Genomic DNA, 18,934 nt, shown 5'->3' with positions numbered 1-18,934 from the left:
CACAGCCTGCTTTCTTCTGTTTGTGTGGTGTTACCAAATTGTACCCAGTTGGTTGCAAGAGTCCAGTGGTGTTTTGCTTTGTTTTTTCAAGAAAAGGAAGATTGTCATTTTACTTTCCTGGATGCAACCCTCTGTCCACGCTGTCCAGAGGCTGCAGGCGGCTGGGCTTGTTGGACAGGCAGGAGATGCAAAACTTTGCCCCCTTGGGACTGAGCGACGGGGCAGAGACCTATTTCATTCATTGCCCATTGCCAGCCAAGGTCTGAAATGCAAAATCTGGTTGCAAGAATTTCAGGACTGGACACGCGCCGTCTGGAAGGAAAAAGATGCTAGAATCGCGGAGTTGGAAGGGGCCTCTGAGGCCATCAGGTTCAACCCCCCCTGCTCAAGGCAGGAATCCAGAACCAAGCAGATCGGACAGATGGTGGCCCAGTTCTTCGCTGGAATGCCTGCATAGCGCTGTAGCGCTCACTACTTATTGTTTAAAAAGAACCTTTTTAAAAAAAAAATGCACAGAACGGCAATGGATCTCCCTCAAGGGGGAAGAAGGACCACTCAGGGACCCATGTGCCTGCTGAGTTGGGTTGGCTTCTAACTGTGGATGATGGGCAATTCATTTCACCCAGTCTTAGAGCTTTAAATCAGGTGTGAGCTAGGCAGTCCTCCCAAAGAAGAGATTGCCTTTCCAGTGGAGGACTGCCCTCCCTAAAAAGAGGCCACGTGGCCACCATACCTCCCCCATCCCCACCCCAAAGGACCTCTATGGGGCAAATTCTCTTCCTGTTGCAATGAAACAGATTCCTGCCCCCCCTTCAAAGCTGCACAGCAAATATAACATGGCTGTGAAACCAGGAAGCTCCCCTTGCCCAAGCAGGCAGGCCTCTCTTCACTCTTTCCTAGCTCTACGTTTGGGACGGCGCGCGCGCGAGAGAGAGTGTTCCTCCCAAGGGCAGGCGCACCAGAGAGGCGGCTGTTCCGGAGCGCCCGGAAGTGACGTCACCTGGAAAGCCCGGGCGCGGGAATCGAAGCAGGCGGGGCGGGGCGGAGGTGCAAGGCGTGTCGTCGCAAGCGAGGGACGGACGGAGGCGGTGGGGACGGGCGTTGGCCCCCCCGGGGCAAGGGGGGATGGAGGTGGAGGTGGTCGAGGTGGCCCCTCCGGGACCGAGAGCTTGGAAATCCCGCCCCTTCTTTATGACTACAACTCCCAGCCACCTGTTTGGGGGTAATGGGTGTTGTAGTCCCCCCTCAAAAGGGGGGGGACCTTTGCCAGCCTGTGGCTTTGCTAGCTGGAGGCTTTCAGGCGCCCCCCCCTCCTCGAAGTAATAGTTCTCAGCTTACAGGAGTGCTGTTGGGGGAACATGGGAGTTGTAGTCCAGGGAAAAAAAGAGAAGTGTTTGCAAGCCAGGGGGGTCGGGCTGATTAGGGAATTCTGGGAAATGTAGTCCAAAAAAGCAACATGTCCCCCCCCCAAGCCTCGGGCAGTGTTTTTATTTTTGGTGGGGGTGGGGTGGATTGGGAATGTTCCCCACTTCTGGGGAGAAAAGTCACATTTTCTGGAGGCTGCCTCCCAGACACACACACACACACACCCTGCGAGCGGGTGTCAGACCCAGAAAGATGCTGCTGAGCTGGAGGCGTTGCGGTCTACTTTGGTGTAAGCCGGCTGCCCATCTGTTGCTTGGCTCAGGACGGCTGGAGTTGCTCTCCTCCGGCCTTCGGTTTCTCTGCTTAACCTGTGTTGCCCGGTCGGTGACTGTGAATACAGAATGTTCACAGGGAGAGAACCAGCGTGTGCTGTTCCCCCTCCCCCACCACGGAAGCACGTGTGCAAACAAAACGTGAATCAAGCTGGTTTTTTTCGTACGTGCAAACCAGGTGCACGGTTGGTGTTTCTTGATCCCTCCGTCCCTGCACTCGTTAAAGCTTCTCTTTGCAGACTTGAAGGCTTGAGGGGTCATTGTGCTTCCTGCATTGCCCCCCCCCCCCCCAGTTCTCCCAGAAGATAGAAGCTGGTTGGAACTGGGCTGGTCTCTGTTTGTGCCTTGAGCTTTTTCTCTCTTGCTTTGTAGCCCACTTGCTTAAGTCTTCTCTGTCCATAACACACTGCGGAGATGGACGGTCCAGAGGTGGATGATGTAGACAGAAAAGATTTCATTCCCCTGATTCCTGACGAACAAACCAAGAACTCTTTGGATGATTCTGTTGTGCTGGTCGAACGTTCAGGTATTTGCTGTGTGTTTTCTTTCCCAAAATGGAACGGAGACATCAAGATCCCCTTTGCTAAACTTTGCATCAAATCAAACCCTTCACAGGAAAGAAATGAAATAAAGATTTAGAGAGCTGCCTACATAGAGGTGCTTTTTAGACAAGAGTGGTTGGCTTGTGACTCGGTGATTGGTGATGCTGGAAAAGTCTGATGGGTGTTGTAGTCCAGCGTCTGGAGGGCCGGGAGTTGGCCACTTCTGCCTTAAAGCATTCTGGACATCCGGAATAAACATCACATGGAACTGCCATGTGCGTCATCAATTACATGGTGTTGTTTTCGTGTGTATTCATCTATTTTCTTCTGCCAGACAGAAGCAGTCTTTTCGGTTGGACTCTCGGCCTGAAACTAAGACAGGCCTGTAGGCGAGCAGTGGCTTTAAGTGGACGCCTTTGTGTCCTTACCATGAAGCGATCCTCAGCGTGTTTGTCTTTTCCAGAAGAATTTCCCTCCAGTGAGAACTGGACCAATGAAGTTGTGGACGAGGAGTGCGAGTTGGTGGTGACGTTCTGCAAGCGAGCGAAACTGATGCCCCACGCGAGATACGACTGCACGACCTTCCCCTTTGTGTACGTACCTGGGCTGGGGAGGAGGGCCAACCCCATCGTCCTGAGACAGTGTTCTTAAGACCAATAGGTTGAGGATTCTTCATTGTGTGCCCTTCCTTTTAATCTACCAGTGTTACAGAGCTAGAAGGGACTTAACGCTCATCTAACCCAACTCTCTTGCTCAGAAGCAGGATCTGACGTGATGACCAGCCATCTTTGATGGTACCCCTTCTGTTTCTCTGCTCATCGGGGACTATTTCTCTATTTGGTTGCCTGAGAAATGCCAGCACAGAAGTTGCAATCGGATGCTGGTGCATCTGTTGTTCTTGAAGAAGGCTTCCCGTTTCATGGCTTGGTTTCGTAGTCTCTTCTCTCTGCTTGCCTTTTGGGGTTGGACTAGATAGCCTTAGAGGCCCCTTCCGGCACCATGATTCTAGGACTTTGTTTTATCATTTTTCGTGTGCTGTTTGTTTGATCTGAGTTAAATATTTGTATACTTACTGTTTTTGGGCTTTAAAATATTGTCTTTTTAATGATGCGAGCCGCCTTGGGTCCTTTTTAAGGAGAAAGGTGAGATAAAAATATTTTAATGAAATAAGATCAAAAATCTTTCCAGGCGTGCCAAGTGTGAGACAAGATTTCCCATTGAAGTAAACGCACAGACGTGTGAGGAGTGCTACTGTTATATATGCAACACACCGGTTGTGGAAGTAAGCAGGGGCTTCGGGATGTGAACCCTCTTTGGTCATCCCTGCTTTTGTGGGATGCTTTCTGCCTTCAGGTGGACTTCACCCCGAGCTTTTGAAATAGAGTGGGAAGGGGATACCAACCAGAGTCAGCCGCCAGTGTTCCTTGCCGGTTGTTAAGCGTTCTGAAGATGGTGAGTGTGGTAATGCTGGATTTCCATCCCCCCCCCCCTCCTTACTCTAGTGCACATATTGGACGACTCCGTCCCTTTGCCACTGCAACGCACATAACAAGAGCCAGTATTGGAAGGATCTGTGGAAGTTCGGCTTCACCGGAGGCCTGGCCACGCTCAGCCTGGAGCTCGCCGAAATAGATGCGGATGTGAAGCGTGGAGGTGAGCGGATCGAGGTTGGCGTCAGGGGCTTCCGGGATTCATGGAGTCGAAGGCTGTTGGTTTCTTATCTCCGGACCTCATCGTCCTGCTAGGTTCCTCCGGGTAGCTTGGGTAGCTTGCGAAGGGTATTTCCATCCAGCTGGCCATCTGAATCCAGACGCCTGTAATGTGACCTTATTTGCAAAAGGCGTTGGAAGCCCCAAAACAGCAGAATTTTGGAATCATGGAGTCCGAAGGGGGGGGGCTTTCTAAGGCCATCAAGCCCCACCAAGCTCATGGCAGGAAAGCCAAATCCAAGCAGATCTGAGAAAGAGGGTGGTCCAGTTTTCTCGTGAAAAGGCCTCCTGCGTTGGAGCACTGCTCACCACCTCCCGAGGTTGTGGGTTCCATTGTCGCACTGCTCTAACAGTTAAGAAGTTTATTTTCCTGATATTCAACTGAATATGCAGTTAAGAGAGCATTGAACAAGAAACATTTCCACCACTGCCTATTCACTGTTTTACATTTCTTCTGCAAACGCATCAGCGAGTTTTCCCTCACCTAACTTGAAATCAAGCCAAGGCCTAGAAGGGTTTTTTTTGAGATTTCAAGGGTTACGTCTTTTGCCTTATGGCACCAGCTTTCTATAGTTGGAGATTAAATAAATTGGATCTTAACAAATTAAATTAGTTGGATTTAAAAAATATACTCCGATTTTCAGGGTTTCTCAGATTCTGAATGGCTGACAAAGCTGCTTCCTCTGAAGTAAAACTAGATGCCCCTTGGGCATGAGCGTGGATCAGAACTGCCTCTCTAAGAGTGTGTGCTTTGTCTCTGCATGAGTTCCTGTTGGGGAATGAGTTCCCTCTGTCAGCAAGTCATTTCTACCTCAGGAAGTGTATAGAGTGAGCCTTCCCACACCTGGTGCGGAAACTAGCAAGCAAGAAGGCAGGCCAGCAAATCATACAGAGATGCGCTGGACAGACTCCTTGCAGGCAGACATTTCTGGTGTGCAGGCTCTGTTAATTCTCTTGTTAATTTTTGCAGCTTGGGTTTTAGGAATTGCAGTATTCAAATCTTGAGGCTGCTTGTCAGGAACACCTCTTCTGTCATGCCCAAGTCGTAGCATCCTAAGGACATCCGCTTTCTGTCCTGCTCAGTTTGTGCCAGAGAGGAAATAAGTAGAAAACAGGTGCCAGCAAATAAACCTGAAGCTTCCTTGCGTCTTATCCTTTACCCCCTTTCTTTCACAGGGACGCTTCTCCAGAAATTCATGAACGACATTTCCGTGGAATATAATCAGTACCTGATGGGCGAGAGAGTGTTCTCGGATTCCCACGAATGTTTCTGTCACCAAAATTTGGGGCCCGGCAAGTGTGATTTCTGCGGCCTCCACTCGCCTGTCTTATACAGGTGACGCTCTGAGATGCCGTTTGGGAACCCCTGTTTGCGTGAGCATGTGGCCGGATCCTTTCTGTGTGTGTGTGTGTGTGTGTTTTTAAAAAATCTCACCTAAGAAAGGACCTGAGGAGAGTGAAATTGCATCTAGGGAGTAATTGTGCCATTTCTTGCTGTCAAAAATGGGAGGTGAGGTGCTCCTCAGGAGAGGAGAGACCCTTGAAGGCCCAACAGAGAGTAAAAAATGGTTTCAGATTCTCAAAATATTTTATTCTTTTCACATCAAATTTAGCCCTGGCTCACATACCCTGCCTTACTCAGGATTTCTCGGCTGTTCTTTTAACAGCTTGTTAATGCCTGACACTCTCTTCCTGTATTTTTCTAACTTAATTCCCTTCCTCCTGTAACCATTAGCCAAAAGAAAGGTTCAGCCTGAGTCTGTTTCCTCATTAAGGTTTTTCAGAGCTGGCTAAGGACAGCTTTCTGGTCCATTCGCGTTGGTGAAACAGGGTGGGAGACATTGAAAATGTCTGTCCCTGAAAAACCTGATGATTCGAATCCTAAAGCCTTTTGTGTTTTTCTTACATCTGACTTCCAGGAATTCTCTATTTTTCTCCATTTTTCTTCTTCCCCCCCCCCCCCCCTTTGGGTTTCTTCTGCCATGGCATGGAGTTTTTTTCTATATTATCTGTGAAGTTGGTTGATCCATGAATATCTGCTCACATTTTGCCTAATCTCACCATGTACACGGTTGAAAACAATAATAATATTTCCCCCCCTGTGCTCGAATCTACGATGCCAAATAACTTTTGCTTTTCCTAGGTATACCTCTGTTTCCAATCTTGTCACAGAATTTCTAAACCAGGCTGAAAAAGAGAAGCCCAAAACGGAGGCCATCGCCCTCCTGGGAGCAGCTCAGGAGATTGCACTACACAAGGATCCAGCTTCGTAAGTGACCCCGCAGGCTTGAGAGAGAGAGAGAGAGAGAGGTTTCTGTGGCTCTTAACGTGGAGAGTTGTCAGCCAAAAATGCTGAGCTGTCTGTTGACAGCCTAGTCTGCCCTGAGGCACTTAAGAACAGAGGAGCCCTGCTGGATCAGGCCAAGGGCCCATCTAGTCCAGCTTCCTGTGTCTCACCGTGGCCCCCACCAGATGCCTCTGGGAGCACACGAGACCACGAGATCCCTGTCTCCTGATCCCCCTCCCCTGCGTCTGCCATTTTCCCTTCTCCGGCTCCTTACAATTCTGTGGAGTGCTAAGAAAAGGGAGGTAAAAATTGGCCACCTTTCCACTTCTGAGGGAACATTTGAGCAGGAAAACTTGTTTTGCTTGTCTGCAAGATAAACACGAAAGGCTGGAGAAGAATAACCTGATGTGTACTTCCTTTCTCTTCCCCCGCCCCCCCCCCGCCGGCCAGCTACTCACAACATGTGGATCACGAGGCCTCCCTGATCAAGGCTGTTACATGCCTGATGGACAGGTAAGGTACCACTCGATCACTCCCCGGGCGTGTGCTGTTACGGATGTAATCTGTTTGGTTGTCATTTGAATGGATACGCTGTCACTCCACTGAGGTTGCCTGCTGGTGCAAAAAAGAGCAAAAGGTGTTTTAAGTCTTGATTTTTTTTACTTGCTGAAAGAGAGGACACACTTGCCTGTATCTTGATATCATGATAGTGCCCATTTTGCTGCTCCCTCAGAGGTGCGCCCAGCATTGCGGAGCAGAAGTGTTGTGATGTTAGGGTTGGGGGGAGGTTGGCATGATGTTGCCTGAAGGGGTCAGTGGGGAGGGGCTTTATTTTCAGCGTCTGGCTGTTTAATGTTCTGGCTGAGACCTCAAACCCAACCCAACTCAAACCCAACTCAAATTTAACCCAACTCAAATTTAACCCAACTCAAATTCAACCCAACTCAAATCCAACTCAAATTTAACCCAACTCAAGCCCAAGCCAGCTCAAATTCAACCCAACTCAAACCCAACCCAATCCAAATCAAATTTAACCCAACTCAAACCCAACGCAACCCAACTCAAATTCAACCCGACTCAAACCCAACTCAAATATAACCCAACTCAAACCCAACGCAACTCAAATTCAACCCAACTCAAACCCAACGCAACCCAACTCAAATTCAACTCGACTCAAACCCAACTCAAATATAACCCAACTCAAATTCAACCCAATTCAAACCCAACCCAACTCAAATTCAACCCAATTCAAACCCAACCCAACTCAACCAAACCCCAACCTCAACCCAAGCCAAATTTCACTACACTAAACTAAGTTGCCAAGCTGGCCCTTGACCCTGCTGTTAACTTGGCAGAGATAATTCTTTCTCTTCTCCCCTCTACCTGGAGCTTTGGAAATGAGAACACCAAGCCTCCAGTGATTTTCTAATTTTGGATTTTCTCATCACCTTTTGACACCAAACAGAAGCCTATTAAATTGTTTAATGAAAACTGGAACTTCAGTTCTTCTGGGAGATCTGTTGACCACTTCTCCCCGCTTCTAAATTTAGCACATCGTTCGCTCATCCTCATTTTGAATGACTTTGCAAGCCAGGGGCATGGCAGATGCAGAGGTTAAATCCCCCGCAAAACATAACAGCCAGCAACTGTGTAACTTCAAAAGGGAAGATGGAAGATTCGGGCTCCACCCTCTTAGTCTGCCTAAACCGGGGATGAGCAAAACACAGCCCAGGACTTAAACGCCTTCCTGGAAAAAACTGTTTGTGCAGTGATGTGGCCACCTTTTGCTGACAAGATCGTGAACCTGTTGTTCTTGAACAGCTTCCAGAAGTAGTAATTCACTCTTCAGAGAAGTGCCCGACCGGAGGAGACCAGGGCGAAGGGAAACCGGTGGTCTGAGCCTTGTCAGCTCCCACCTGTCCGTCCCCCCCCCCCCCCCCCGGTCCCACACCTGGTTCCTCCTCTTGAGGTTCAAGGGATCACCTTCTCCTGGTGGGGTTTGGCAAAGGTTCCCGTACAAGCAACTCAGCTGCTTTCGTTCAAGCCCTCCTTCAGAGTTTCCCCTGATGTTCCGCAGGATCACGAGACGACTTCAGAGGCTTCTGATTGCGAATGACTTCCCCGTGCCTTTGCGGGATAAATTAACCAGAGTCTTCCGCTTGATTCCCTTCCCCATTCACTGCTACGGATTCATGGAGAGGTAGGTTTCCTCCAAGGGGTGCATTGCCTGTATCTGGACATTTCACAGTTTTTTAACAAATGGGTTAGGGATGCTGTGTTCCAAAACATCCCGTAAATATCTGATGTGGAAGAGAAATGGCTAAATGACTTCCAAGGCTTTTAGCTAAAGGTCTTCCCAATCCTTGGGCGTTCCTCAACTAGATTTGTTTTTCTGCCCTCTCCGAGTACAACACAGCTGATCTGGGGAAGCCTTAGACTGTCTCCTTACAAAGGGAGCAGCATGAAAATTAAATTAGACACCACCACCCCCCGCCCCCAAGCATATTCATCCAGGCAAAAATGCCACAGGTTTTTTTTTGGAAGGGTTTTCAGGTCCGTTTAAATTCACTCACTGGTTAAAATGTTTTGGCTTTCCTCTAAGTGGCATCAATGGGAAAAAAAACTGGGCCAAAAGCCGGAAGATCGGTTGCGTTTGATGGAATCCTGCTCACCAGCATCTGGGGAAGAGTCTGGTCCTTGAAATGCTTTCCTCGTATATGCAGAATATCTTAGAATCCTAGAATCATGGATTTGGAAGGGGGCTGAAAGGCCATCGAGTCCAACCCCCTGCCTGATGTAGGAATCCAAATCCAAGCTGATCTGGCCCGAGGGTGGTCCAATGTTCTCTTGAAGGCCTCCATAGCGTTGGAGCCCTCACCACCTCCTTCTGAAGTCATGGGTTCCCTTGTCGTACCGCTCTGACAGTTACATCTTTCCTGATATTCAGCCGAAATCTGGCTTCCTGTCACTTGTGCTCATGATTGTGCGTCTGGCACTCTGGGATGATTGAGAACCGATCCTGCCCCTCTTCTGCAGGACTCCCTTTCAAGTCTTTGAAAAGTATTATCCTATCCTCCCTCAGTCTTCTTTTCCCAAGGCTCAGCCTGCCTGGATTTTGTCGTCTTTCCTCCTGGCGCTCGTTTTCTTTTGTACCCTTCCACCCAGGCTAGGAAACGGGGCTCCCGAAAACAGGCTCAGCATTTCGCCCCCAAATTGCCGGAGTTAGGATTAGCAGCCAGAAAAGTTCAGACAAACCTGTAGATACACAGTTTGTCCGCAGGGCGACTGTGCTAGCCTGTTGAAGACAGTAAAAAGTCTTGGGGTATCAAATAAAGTGTGTCATTCTCCAGGCATCACAGAGAGCTTTGTTTTTGTTTTTAAATAAATGCAATTGCTCTGATGCAGAGCAAGGAAAAGTTAATTCCACGAACTCTGTGCATTCAACAACTTGGTCCCTTTTTTCAGTGTGAGTTCTCTCAACAGGGATCTGTATGGGAAAGAGGTGCAAACGTCCTGGCCCCACAGACACCCTGCTAAAACCTTGAGTAGCATCTTGGCTGTAATTACGCTGGTATCCACGTGGCCCCTCTGGGTGGCTCAGGGACTACAGGAGAAGGTACAGTTCCCGGCTTGGCGCCATCACTCCACTTCTCTCCTACCCTCTAAGATTGTGTCTTCCTTTTCCGTTTCAGCTTAGATTTCTTCACGTGGAAACACGACTTGCTGACCTCGGTCTTAAGGGGACATAACACCAACGGCCGCAGGATCAGGAAGGGGAAGGAGGAGATTCTTTGCGAAACTTTACCGGTGATAGAGGCACGGATCGAGAGGCTGGAAGCCGACCGACAGTAAGCCCCCGGGGAGTGGTAGGAAAAAACGTCCAGGTGAAAGAACCGCCCTGCAAGAAAGGGTCTATCCCAGAATTTGATCCCCTGAGTCTTGGACATCTTGAGCTGGAGGCCAGAATGGTCGCGGTGGAAATCTCCCTGGGGGGTCTGGTCCTCAGACGTGTACTGCCTCCAGAGGACTCACTCTTCTATAAATAAAATTTGTCTTTTTTCTTCTCAATAATAATAACCTGGGCCACAATTGTATCTTGTAGTAATAAAGAGGCAGGGAAGTCTTTGAAGAATGAGGTTCACAGTGTGTTTTAAGGTGCACTCCAACTGCAAGGATCAAACATTTCCCCCCTTCTTTCTCTTAAAAGCAAGTGAAGAATTTCAGGAACCTCTCTGGGGCCGGAAAATCCTGCCTGAGCTTTTTTTTATTATTATTATTATTATTATTATTTTTTTTTTAGGCTGTGTTGCTGAGAGGTTTGCCTTGGTCGAGTGATGGTTCCTGTGTTGGGTCTCATCCTGGCATAAAGCCATGTCTGGAAGGGGGTGGTGGAGCATGGGCTCGTGTGCCCAGGACTGGCAGGTGGCTTTGGCCCATTCCTGCCTTAAAAGGACCCTGTTATCCATCAGAGCTCCTCCCCTGATGAACATCAGCCTGTGCCAGCCGATCCACCCAGGCTGGTCTATGGGGTAGCCACTCCGAGGTGCCCAACCTTCTTGGTGGCGACCCCCTGCATTGCAGGAACAGCTTCCCTATGGAGGTCTGTCATTCCCCCTCCCTCCCTCCGGGCCTTTTCTAAACTATTAAATGCCGTCTTCTTCCGTGAAGCCTTTAGAGATATTCTCCCTCTGCATTAAATATGAGCACTGTCAGCAGCAACACGCTGGGTTGGCGCTCGGCTTGATTGGGGCTTGTGGGAAGTTTATATTTGGGCTTAATGGTTTGGTTATCATTAAGCACCCAGAGCATGCATGGCACTAAATCAGGCAGTGTAGTAGGAACCCCCCCCTTTATCCGCGGAATTGGTATCCGCCGATTCAGTTTTCCATGATCTTGAAATATTAAAAACATGTATTTTAAAATCACATAAACACATGTTTCTGACAATGAAGTTACCAAAAACTGACTACTAGAGGAGCCGGAGAGCGCGCTGGGTACAGAATCCACTTTTATAATAGCGTTTGCTATCCACATTTTTCAGCATCCACGGGGAGGTCTCAGAACCGATCCCCCACAGATATGGGGATCCTACTGTAATCAAATGACTGAACTAAAGCAACATAACATGAATGTGTTGTCTTGTTCCCCCAGTTACAGCGAGCTGATCCGGTATTTGAAAGTGGTGAAATGCTACGATTTCGAAGGGTAAGTGACTTGTTTGGTTGCACGGGCCTCTTGGTGGATGAGAGGCTCATCTCTCCCTGGTGAAATCTCATTGAAATCTCACAACCGAAACTCTTTAAACCAGCAGTAGGAGAAAAGCCTCCCCATGCCCTTACGGCATAGACGGACAAGGCTTCGCCAACAGGTCTATCCAGCAGGGCTCCTGTATCTGTGGGATCCGAATCCTGTTACTCACTTGCCCGCATTCTGAAAATGTTAAAAATAGTAGAAGAAAAATCCTAGAAATAGATACTGTATTTTTTTCTGTGTATAGGACTATACTTTTGTCTAAAATCTTTAGAATTAAAAATTGATGGTCGTCTTATACACGGAAGTAAGCTGAGGAGGAAAAAAAAACAAGTGGAGGGGAAAGCAGGGATCAAAGCGATCCTGCAGGGTTTTGATACCTGCTTTCCCCTCTACGTGCTAAACCTTAGCAAAGGAAAGCAGGGATCAAAGTGCTGCAGGATCGCTTTAATCTCTGCTTTCCTCTTTGCTTGCTAAGTCCCATGGGGCTTAGCAAAAGGAGGGGGGAAGTATCAAAGCAATCTCGTGGCTGTATAAGGGGGAAAGGGATCAAAATGATTGTACAGTCATGGAATTGGTTTGATCCCTTTCCCCCTCCTTTTGCTAAGTCACGCGAGGCTTAGCACAAAGGGAGAAAGCAGGGATCAAAGCCATCCTGCAGCATTTTCCCCTACGTTTGCTAAGCCCCACTTAGATTTCTTTATTTTGGGTTAGAAAAGTGGGGGATGTCTTATACATGGGGTGTTTTATACACAGAAAAATACGGTCTATTTCTAAATATGAGGTTACCAGAACTGGCCACTAGAGGCAGCCGGAGACCTTTCTGTGTATAACCTTCCCTGTTAAAACAGAGTTTGCTGTCATCTGCGTGTTTCAGCATCCGTGATAGTGGGGGGCTTGGAACCTATTGCTTGTCAATCAGGGGCCACGACTGTGCTTGAACATCCTGATGAAGCTCTTGTCTGTCAATAGAAGCATTCCTTCTTAAGCTTCCTTCTTGTTTTCTGCCCATGAATGTGTCCCTTGGCTTTGGAAGCCACCGTGTCTCTTTTGCCCTGCCCCAGGTTGCAGGAGAGGAGAGACCGGATCCCCTTCTACCTGTGCAAAATTGGGGAAATGGAGGAGGCCGCCAGGGCCCTCTTCGACACCTATGAAAGTTCCTGCTGCACCGCCTGCCGCCTCTCCGCGTTCCAGTTCGAGATCTACCTCAAGATGTTCCACACGGGACAGGTTCCCTCTGGGAGAGATCTGGAGAACGTTCCGCCGTGGACTTGGATAGGCGAGTAGACCTCAGGAGTTCAGTTTTTGGTTCTCCTGGAGAGACATCCCGATTTGGCCATTCTGTAGCGGTCTGATTTCGGACGTCTCTTCCTTCCTCTTCAGCTCCGCGTCTGAAGCTGCGCTCGAAGATCATATGGTTCTTGAAGCTCATATACAGCAGCCCCACCTTATATCAGAACGTGAGTCCTCGGCTGCTTCCCCTTCTCGATGTGATGATGAACTCTCAGGCGGCCCCCTTTTGCGGGTTGTCTGGCTGTGGATACTCCTCTATGGGTGGAGTCCTCAGTTCCTCTCCTCAGCTCTGTGGCGGATGGTTGGAGTAAATCCAATAAAAACTGTAAAGGTTGTGATGGGCAATACAGTAGGACATCCATATTTATGGAATCCGTATCCACCGTTTCACTTATCTGCAGACAATATTAAATGATTCAATTTATTAAATGAAAATATTAAATGAAAAAACAAACAAACCCAGAAATACCAATTTCCATGTACTGGCTATTAGAGGGAGCCAGAAACCATTCTATGTATAGGATTCTCTCTTATCCGCTGTTTCCAGTGTCCACGGGAGGCTTGGGACCCCAATTCCCCCGACGGATACCCAAGTCCTACCGTACTCTGCTCTTGGGCCGTGAGCGATTGTGAATTGTACGTGACTTTTTTTTTTAAAAGACAAAAAGGGTTTGATTTCATAATTGTTCCTGTTGTCTTTCAGCCCAAATGCTGGAGTGCTATGATAAGGACTTTTAGCAGCCATCCGTGCTTGAAAGCAAACGGCCAACTGAACTCCTGCTACATGAAGCCACCACCCCAGGATTTCCAGGATGTAATCTTGACAGTATTTGGGGTCTTGCGTTGAGGCTCAAGGTTGCGAGGGTTTTCAGAGATGCTCTTAGTAGGAAGAGAGGGCTTCCCAAAGTATGTATATTTCAGCCAGGATCTAGACAGCGTCCACCGAGAAACGGGATCCGTACCCTGTCCACCCAGAGGCCCAAATTCAGAGAACAGGGTTCTGGTTATTTGCTGTTTCTTTCTCCCCCAGATAAGTTGGGTCTTCTGGGTTGGGTCATGGGGGGGGCGCGAGTCTTCCGATTTCCCCTCTGAATAGTCTGATGTGACTTAAATCCACAGTTGGTCTTCACAGAATCTGGCTTCATTCTGAACACGCTTACCACAAGCCCGAACTTTTTCATCTCAGAAATATTAGAGGACTACGTAAGTGCCCACTTACTCATTTGCTGGCTTCCTCCGTGGATCCATTACGTTTTATGAACCTCAACTCGCAGTAATTGCCGGTAGTTAGGGCTATAGAGCTAACGGCCGAGATCGTCTGGGAATTGAAGGGCAAACGACCGGGAGATAGGAGAGCACTCTTTGAAGACTGGAAAGATCATCCTACAGAGGAGGTTCAGGATCTGGAAGGGTTTCAGCCAGCCCAATCAGTACTCAATTAAGCCACTAAATACTTCATCTCTCTTTCTCTCTCTCTCTTTTCTCTACCTTCTCTCTAGGCAGACATGAACGTTGGTTTTATTTTTGCCGTCCGGGCAGTACAGCAGATGGTTCTGACGGAATGTCGCTCCCTGAGCTCTTTCCTGGAAATCATATTAGCTTTTGGGGTAAGTCTCGTGTTGGGATAGCAGATTTTTTTTTCATGGTTCTCACTAGAAGGGAGGAAAAAAGCAGGATCAATACCATTTTTATTATTTTTAATGTTCCCCGTTTTATATACAGTGGTGCCCCGCATAGCGACGTTAATCCGTTCCAGGATTAACGTCGCTATCCGGATTCGTCGCTATGCGGGGGGGAACCCCACTATGGGGGAAAAATTCAGCCATTTTGGGCAGCCATTTTGCAAACTGCCGATCAGCTGTTTTAAAAACATCGCAATGCGATGTTTTACCTATTAAAACATCACAATGCGGTCGCATTAGCGATCACAAAAAATGTGTCGCTATGCGGATTCGTCGTTAAACAGTGCGCTAGTTAAGCGAGGCACCACTGTAAGCCCTTTTCTCTGGCCCAGGAAGACTTTGTCTTGGGTTCTGGATGGAAGCTCAGGATCTCAGAGTAAGTAACTTGTTGTGTGTCCAGAATCACATTATAGTGTCTCTTCTTAGCCGATGCTGCTGCTGTTCTTCTTACATGGCGTCAAGTCGATTCTGACTTAATGGTACAAAGAAGTGTCTGGATAATCGACATTGCAGTTCCGGGGGATGCCAGCATTGAAGTTAAAGAATTGGGGGGGGGAATTAACCAAATACAGAGACCTGTTCACGTCACGGCTGCGGTCAGATCTGAAATAAGGGCGTCCTCCGCTTCCGGCTGCAGCCTTTAGTCCTGTCACTAGCATTGCAGTGAGGACACTTCTTTCACGTTTAGCCAAAAGCTGCACATCCACCAATCCTGGGTGTGTATGTGTTGGAGAGATGTGTTCAACATGCAGCCACCTGCGCTCCCTTTTCTCCTCTTCCACAGAAAAACTTCTGGGCTTTGGAGCTCTTCCTGGAGTCTCTGGCTAAGCACAGGAAAGTCCTGAGCACCGTCCTCACCTTGATTTGCGATGACCTCCGCTGTGGTCAAGTGGAAATGTTGAAACTGTGAGTCGGTGTTCGTATAGCGCCCCGGCGTTGGTCCTGAGGCCGTCAGCTGCCCCGAAGTCCTAAAGGCAGGAAAGGCCAGCTGGAGGCAGGAAGCAGTTTTTCACCCCTAGCCATGTCACCGTGAGCCGTACCAGACCCAGGAATGCCCCAGATTTACCGAAGAGGGTGCAACGAAGGGGAGTGGGGGAGGACAGAGGGGAGGGGGTTAGGAAACCTTAAAACCTGCCTTGTGTTAAAACCGCAGTGCTTGGAGATTCTCGGTAAGGTAAAAACTTTGGCTGGGGTTGTAAGGGGGAAAAAAATTCACAGGAATCCAGAAAAGAAACAACACCCCCTCCCCTTGGCCCAACCCTGTCTAGGTGGAACAAACAGGCCATGTCTCCTTTTGAACGTCCCCTATGGTAGCTCACCTTCCCCTGGTTTTGGAGGCTTATGTAGGATGCGGCGCGTATGTGCTGTCTCTCTGTAAGAAGCGTCAGGATTCAAAATGGCCCACCCGCACGGAAGCGGAGGGTTGATCCTGTTTTAATGGAATGCCCGTCCACGCCTCTGGTGAGATTCCTGCCAGTTCGTGGCTGATCTCCACCAATGCCGCCTCTGGCTTTTAAGCAGGATTACGTAACTCCCAGCTGGCCAAGCAGGCAGGCGGGGGGGGGGGGCTTATTTGTGGGGAAAGAACAGGGCTGTTTTCGTCCTGCTTTAACCCCTTCTGTTCCCGAGCAGGCCAGGCACCTGAGGTTTGGGTGGATCTGGGTGAGGAATTTTTCAGACAGAAGGGTGCCTTGCTTGTACTGATCCCTCTCCTTTCCACGTCGCTCAGGTGGGGACGCTTGGGCCCCGAATACGTGGGGGAACTGCTGTGCCTATTCTTGACATCCGTGTATAAAGATGTTGGCCTCACCATCATCCGTATTCTTCAGGCAAACTTTAAGCAGTAAGTGAGGCGTTCTGCCGGTGTCATAGCTGCGCTTTTATGTATTTATTCTGTGTATTTTACATCCTGCCCAAGCGCTACCTGCGGTTTACAGTCAAAAAGAATCCAAGCAATGCAATGCAGTTGGACCCCCTTATCTGCGGGATCAGTATCCACTGATCCACGTTCTGAAAATATGTAAAATATTAAATGAAAAATCCCCCCAGCATATATATTTTAACAGCGAAGTTACCAGAATTGGCCACTAGGAGCCAGAGAACGTGCTAATGTATAGTGTTCACTATCATGCACGTTTTCCAGCATCCACAGGGTGTGTGTGTTTGGGGCTAGTCCCCCATGGATGCAGGAATCCTACTGCAGAACAGGACATAATAAAATTAAGGGGAAAAAACCCCACCGAAGTATAATTTAGTAAATCCAACATAGAACCTAAAATCGCGACCTACACAATGGCAGGAGAGGTGGCCTAAAGGTATCAAGGCTCCAGAAAACGCTGCTTTGTCTTGAGTGTCCTCTTGAAGGCTGGAAGGGTAGGGCCCTGGCCCGTCTCTTCCACGGAAGCCTTTCCATAAGGATGGTGCCACAACGTGGGGGGGGGGTGTCTCAGGGGCCACCCTGGTGAACATTTGTGGGGTGGTGGAGGAGGAGAAAGATCATAGAATCGCAGAAAAGTGAAGCTGGAAAGGGGGCCTCTATGAGGCCATCCAGTCCAACCCCCCTGCTCAAGGCAGGGATCCGAATCCACGCATATCCCAATGTGGAGTTAATAACAAGAGTAAAACTTGACCAGGTTGAGGTTGATCAGGCGAATGCAGTAGCGAGGGGGCAGAGCAGTGCTCCCACTGCAGCGAGGGTGGGTGACTCAGACCCAGGATCCTAACCCTCTCCCCCCTTTCCTCAGGTGCCTCTGGGCAAAGTATGTGGGCGAGTTTCTTCAAAACCGCGTAAGTATCTAGTGTGCCTTCTCTACCCACGCATGCCTCCTTTCACCCTCTTATTTTATTTTAAGAAGGAGGGCTACACGCAAGGTGGTCTTGCTGTTCAAGAAACCTAGATGGTCTTTCTCGGAGAATGTGGTTGTGGAGCTGAGGCAGGCGACCGTGAGTGAGTGGGTGGGTGGGTGGGTGGGTGGAGGGGTCTGTGCGCGCGAGGTGGGGGACCTGTTGACCCCAGAAGGTGCCACAGGTCCCACCAAGCCCAGGCGTGACCGAGAATGACGTAAAATGTCGGGAGGCCCAGACTGATCTCAAGGGCCAGGAAGAAGCCATCAGGAGCTTGCATGTAAAGGGCGAAAACGGAAAGAAAATAGCCGGGACCTCCACGTGGAGGGTCGTTTTGAGTTAGAACCAGCACCCATCAGCCTAATTCTTTGGTGGGGAGGATGCTGCGCCATGGGCTCCTGTCCTCCTCTCCCCCTGCCCCACATGAAGTGTCTTGTGACTGTCGCATCCCCTTCTGCCACTGTCAAAGGAGATGCAGGATCACAACCCTTGGAAGTTCTTTCCACAATAGCTTGTCTACTGAGGGTGTGCTGTGCATGGAGTCCCCCCCCCCACCCCTCCCAGGGGCAGGTGCAAAAGGAACCATCACCCCCCCTCTCTCAAGTCCTAGGGGCTCGCTGGCAGCTGTGCATGGTGGGGAAACATAAATCCATTCTTTAAATTCATGCCCCCTTCCTCCCTTTTTTCCTCCTTCGCAGAAAAAACTGCGAAACCGCCGGCTAGACGAGGTCTCCACCTTCATTCAGCTTACACAAATGCTTCCTGAAACCCGCCAGCCGGACACTTCTTCCACGGTTTGCCAGCCTGGCCCTGCTTCCGAGAGCGCACCCCCTTGCTCCTGAGAAGAGTGCCCCTCTGCCGTTGGCACGCTGCTGAGTCTCGCGTCGCTCTGGGCGGCTTTTCCAGGAGACACGGAGCCCGAGACGGAGTCTTAAGGGCTTCCTGTTTCTCTTCTCGCCCTGCCTGCCTGCCTCAAAGCCTCCCTCCTTCGTTCTGACCCCTTGCAGGCATCAGGGAATTCAGAAGAACCTGTTATGGCTTGGTTATCGTTTTCTCTTTTTGCACAAGGATGTGCAGTGTTTGTACCGACGACGACGGACCTCTGTCGCCTCCCTGGTCCTTTGTGCGCCCCATATCGTTTTGTATGAAAATAAGTTCAGTTCTCTTCCACACGCATGAGAGCCACCCTTGAAAGAGAAAGTTGCTGATCTTTGTTAGACTTCTCCCCCCCCCCCCGCCCTAATATTTCCCAGGACTGCCAATCTGTGCGAATCAGAAAAAAGTTCATGTCAGCTAATCTTTTCGTTTCAAGTCTGTTGGGATTTCTTCTGATGTTGTCTTCTCCCATTTATGGGTTTCTCAACTTGAGACCAAAAGCCCGCTCAGTTTGGTCAGAAGTGTCTTAAAAAAAAAGGCATTGGGAACTCCTCCCCCCTCCCCGAGTTGAGTTTGTATTTTACAACTTGAAAATGAGTCTGAAGTTTCTTGTAAATGCGGGCATATTTTTGTTAGCACTTTTTCAATGCTTCTGATAGAGTTAACATGAAACAGGCATATTTTCGTGTTGCAGAATGCCAAGATGTTTGTAATACGTTTCTTAGTATTAAATGCAAGATTTCCTTGGTTTGTA

The 18,934-nt window shown here is 49.1% G+C and overlaps 1 protein-coding gene across 3 annotated transcripts; it reads left to right on the top strand.

Moving 5' to 3' along the window:
• The first annotated feature begins 935 nt into the window (after window positions 1-935).
• LOC110090446 (uncharacterized) lies at window positions 936-18,934 on the top strand. Of its 3 annotated transcripts, none has more exons than XM_072982398.2 (20): window positions 936-1,088; window positions 2,070-2,223; window positions 2,703-2,832; window positions 3,428-3,521; window positions 3,742-3,892; window positions 5,125-5,284; window positions 6,092-6,217; window positions 6,686-6,748; window positions 8,313-8,435; window positions 9,928-10,083; window positions 11,387-11,440; window positions 12,550-12,764; window positions 12,869-12,945; window positions 13,482-13,592; window positions 13,898-13,981; window positions 14,278-14,385; window positions 15,245-15,366; window positions 16,190-16,303; window positions 17,205-17,247; window positions 18,003-18,934. In XM_072982398.2, the coding sequence occupies exons 2-20, from the start codon at window positions 2,112-2,114 to the stop codon at window positions 18,144-18,146; spliced, it is 2,187 nt and encodes a 728-aa protein (XP_072838499.2). In that variant the 5' UTR covers window positions 936-1,088; window positions 2,070-2,111; the 3' UTR covers window positions 18,147-18,934. The 3 variants fall into 3 exon arrangements, with proteins under 3 accessions (XP_072838499.2, XP_072838500.2, XP_072838501.2); XM_072982399.2 differs by having other exon boundaries at window positions 950-1,047; XM_072982400.2 differs by having other exon boundaries at window positions 966-2,223; window positions 2,706-2,832.

This window comes from Pogona vitticeps, chromosome 13 (assembly GCF_051106095.1).
Source record: "Pogona vitticeps strain Pit_001003342236 chromosome 13, PviZW2.1, whole genome shotgun sequence".
Classification (NCBI taxonomy): Eukaryota; Metazoa; Chordata; class Lepidosauria; order Squamata; family Agamidae; genus Pogona; species Pogona vitticeps.
Note: the sequence above shows the minus strand (reverse complement) of the source record. Positions and strands in the feature narration are given on the sequence as shown.

Coding starts and splice junctions, on each gene's coding strand:
- LOC110090446 (XM_072982398.2), top strand. CDS start 2,112: ATGGACGGTCCAGAGGTGGATGATGTAGACAGAAAAGATTTCATTCCC. Junction 3,893..5,124: donor TGCGGATGTGAAGCGTGGAG/GTGAGCGGATCG, acceptor TTTCTTTCACAG/GGACGCTTCTCCAGAAATTC. Junction 6,749..8,312: donor GTTACATGCCTGATGGACAG/GTAAGGTACCAC, acceptor GATGTTCCGCAG/GATCACGAGACGACTTCAGA.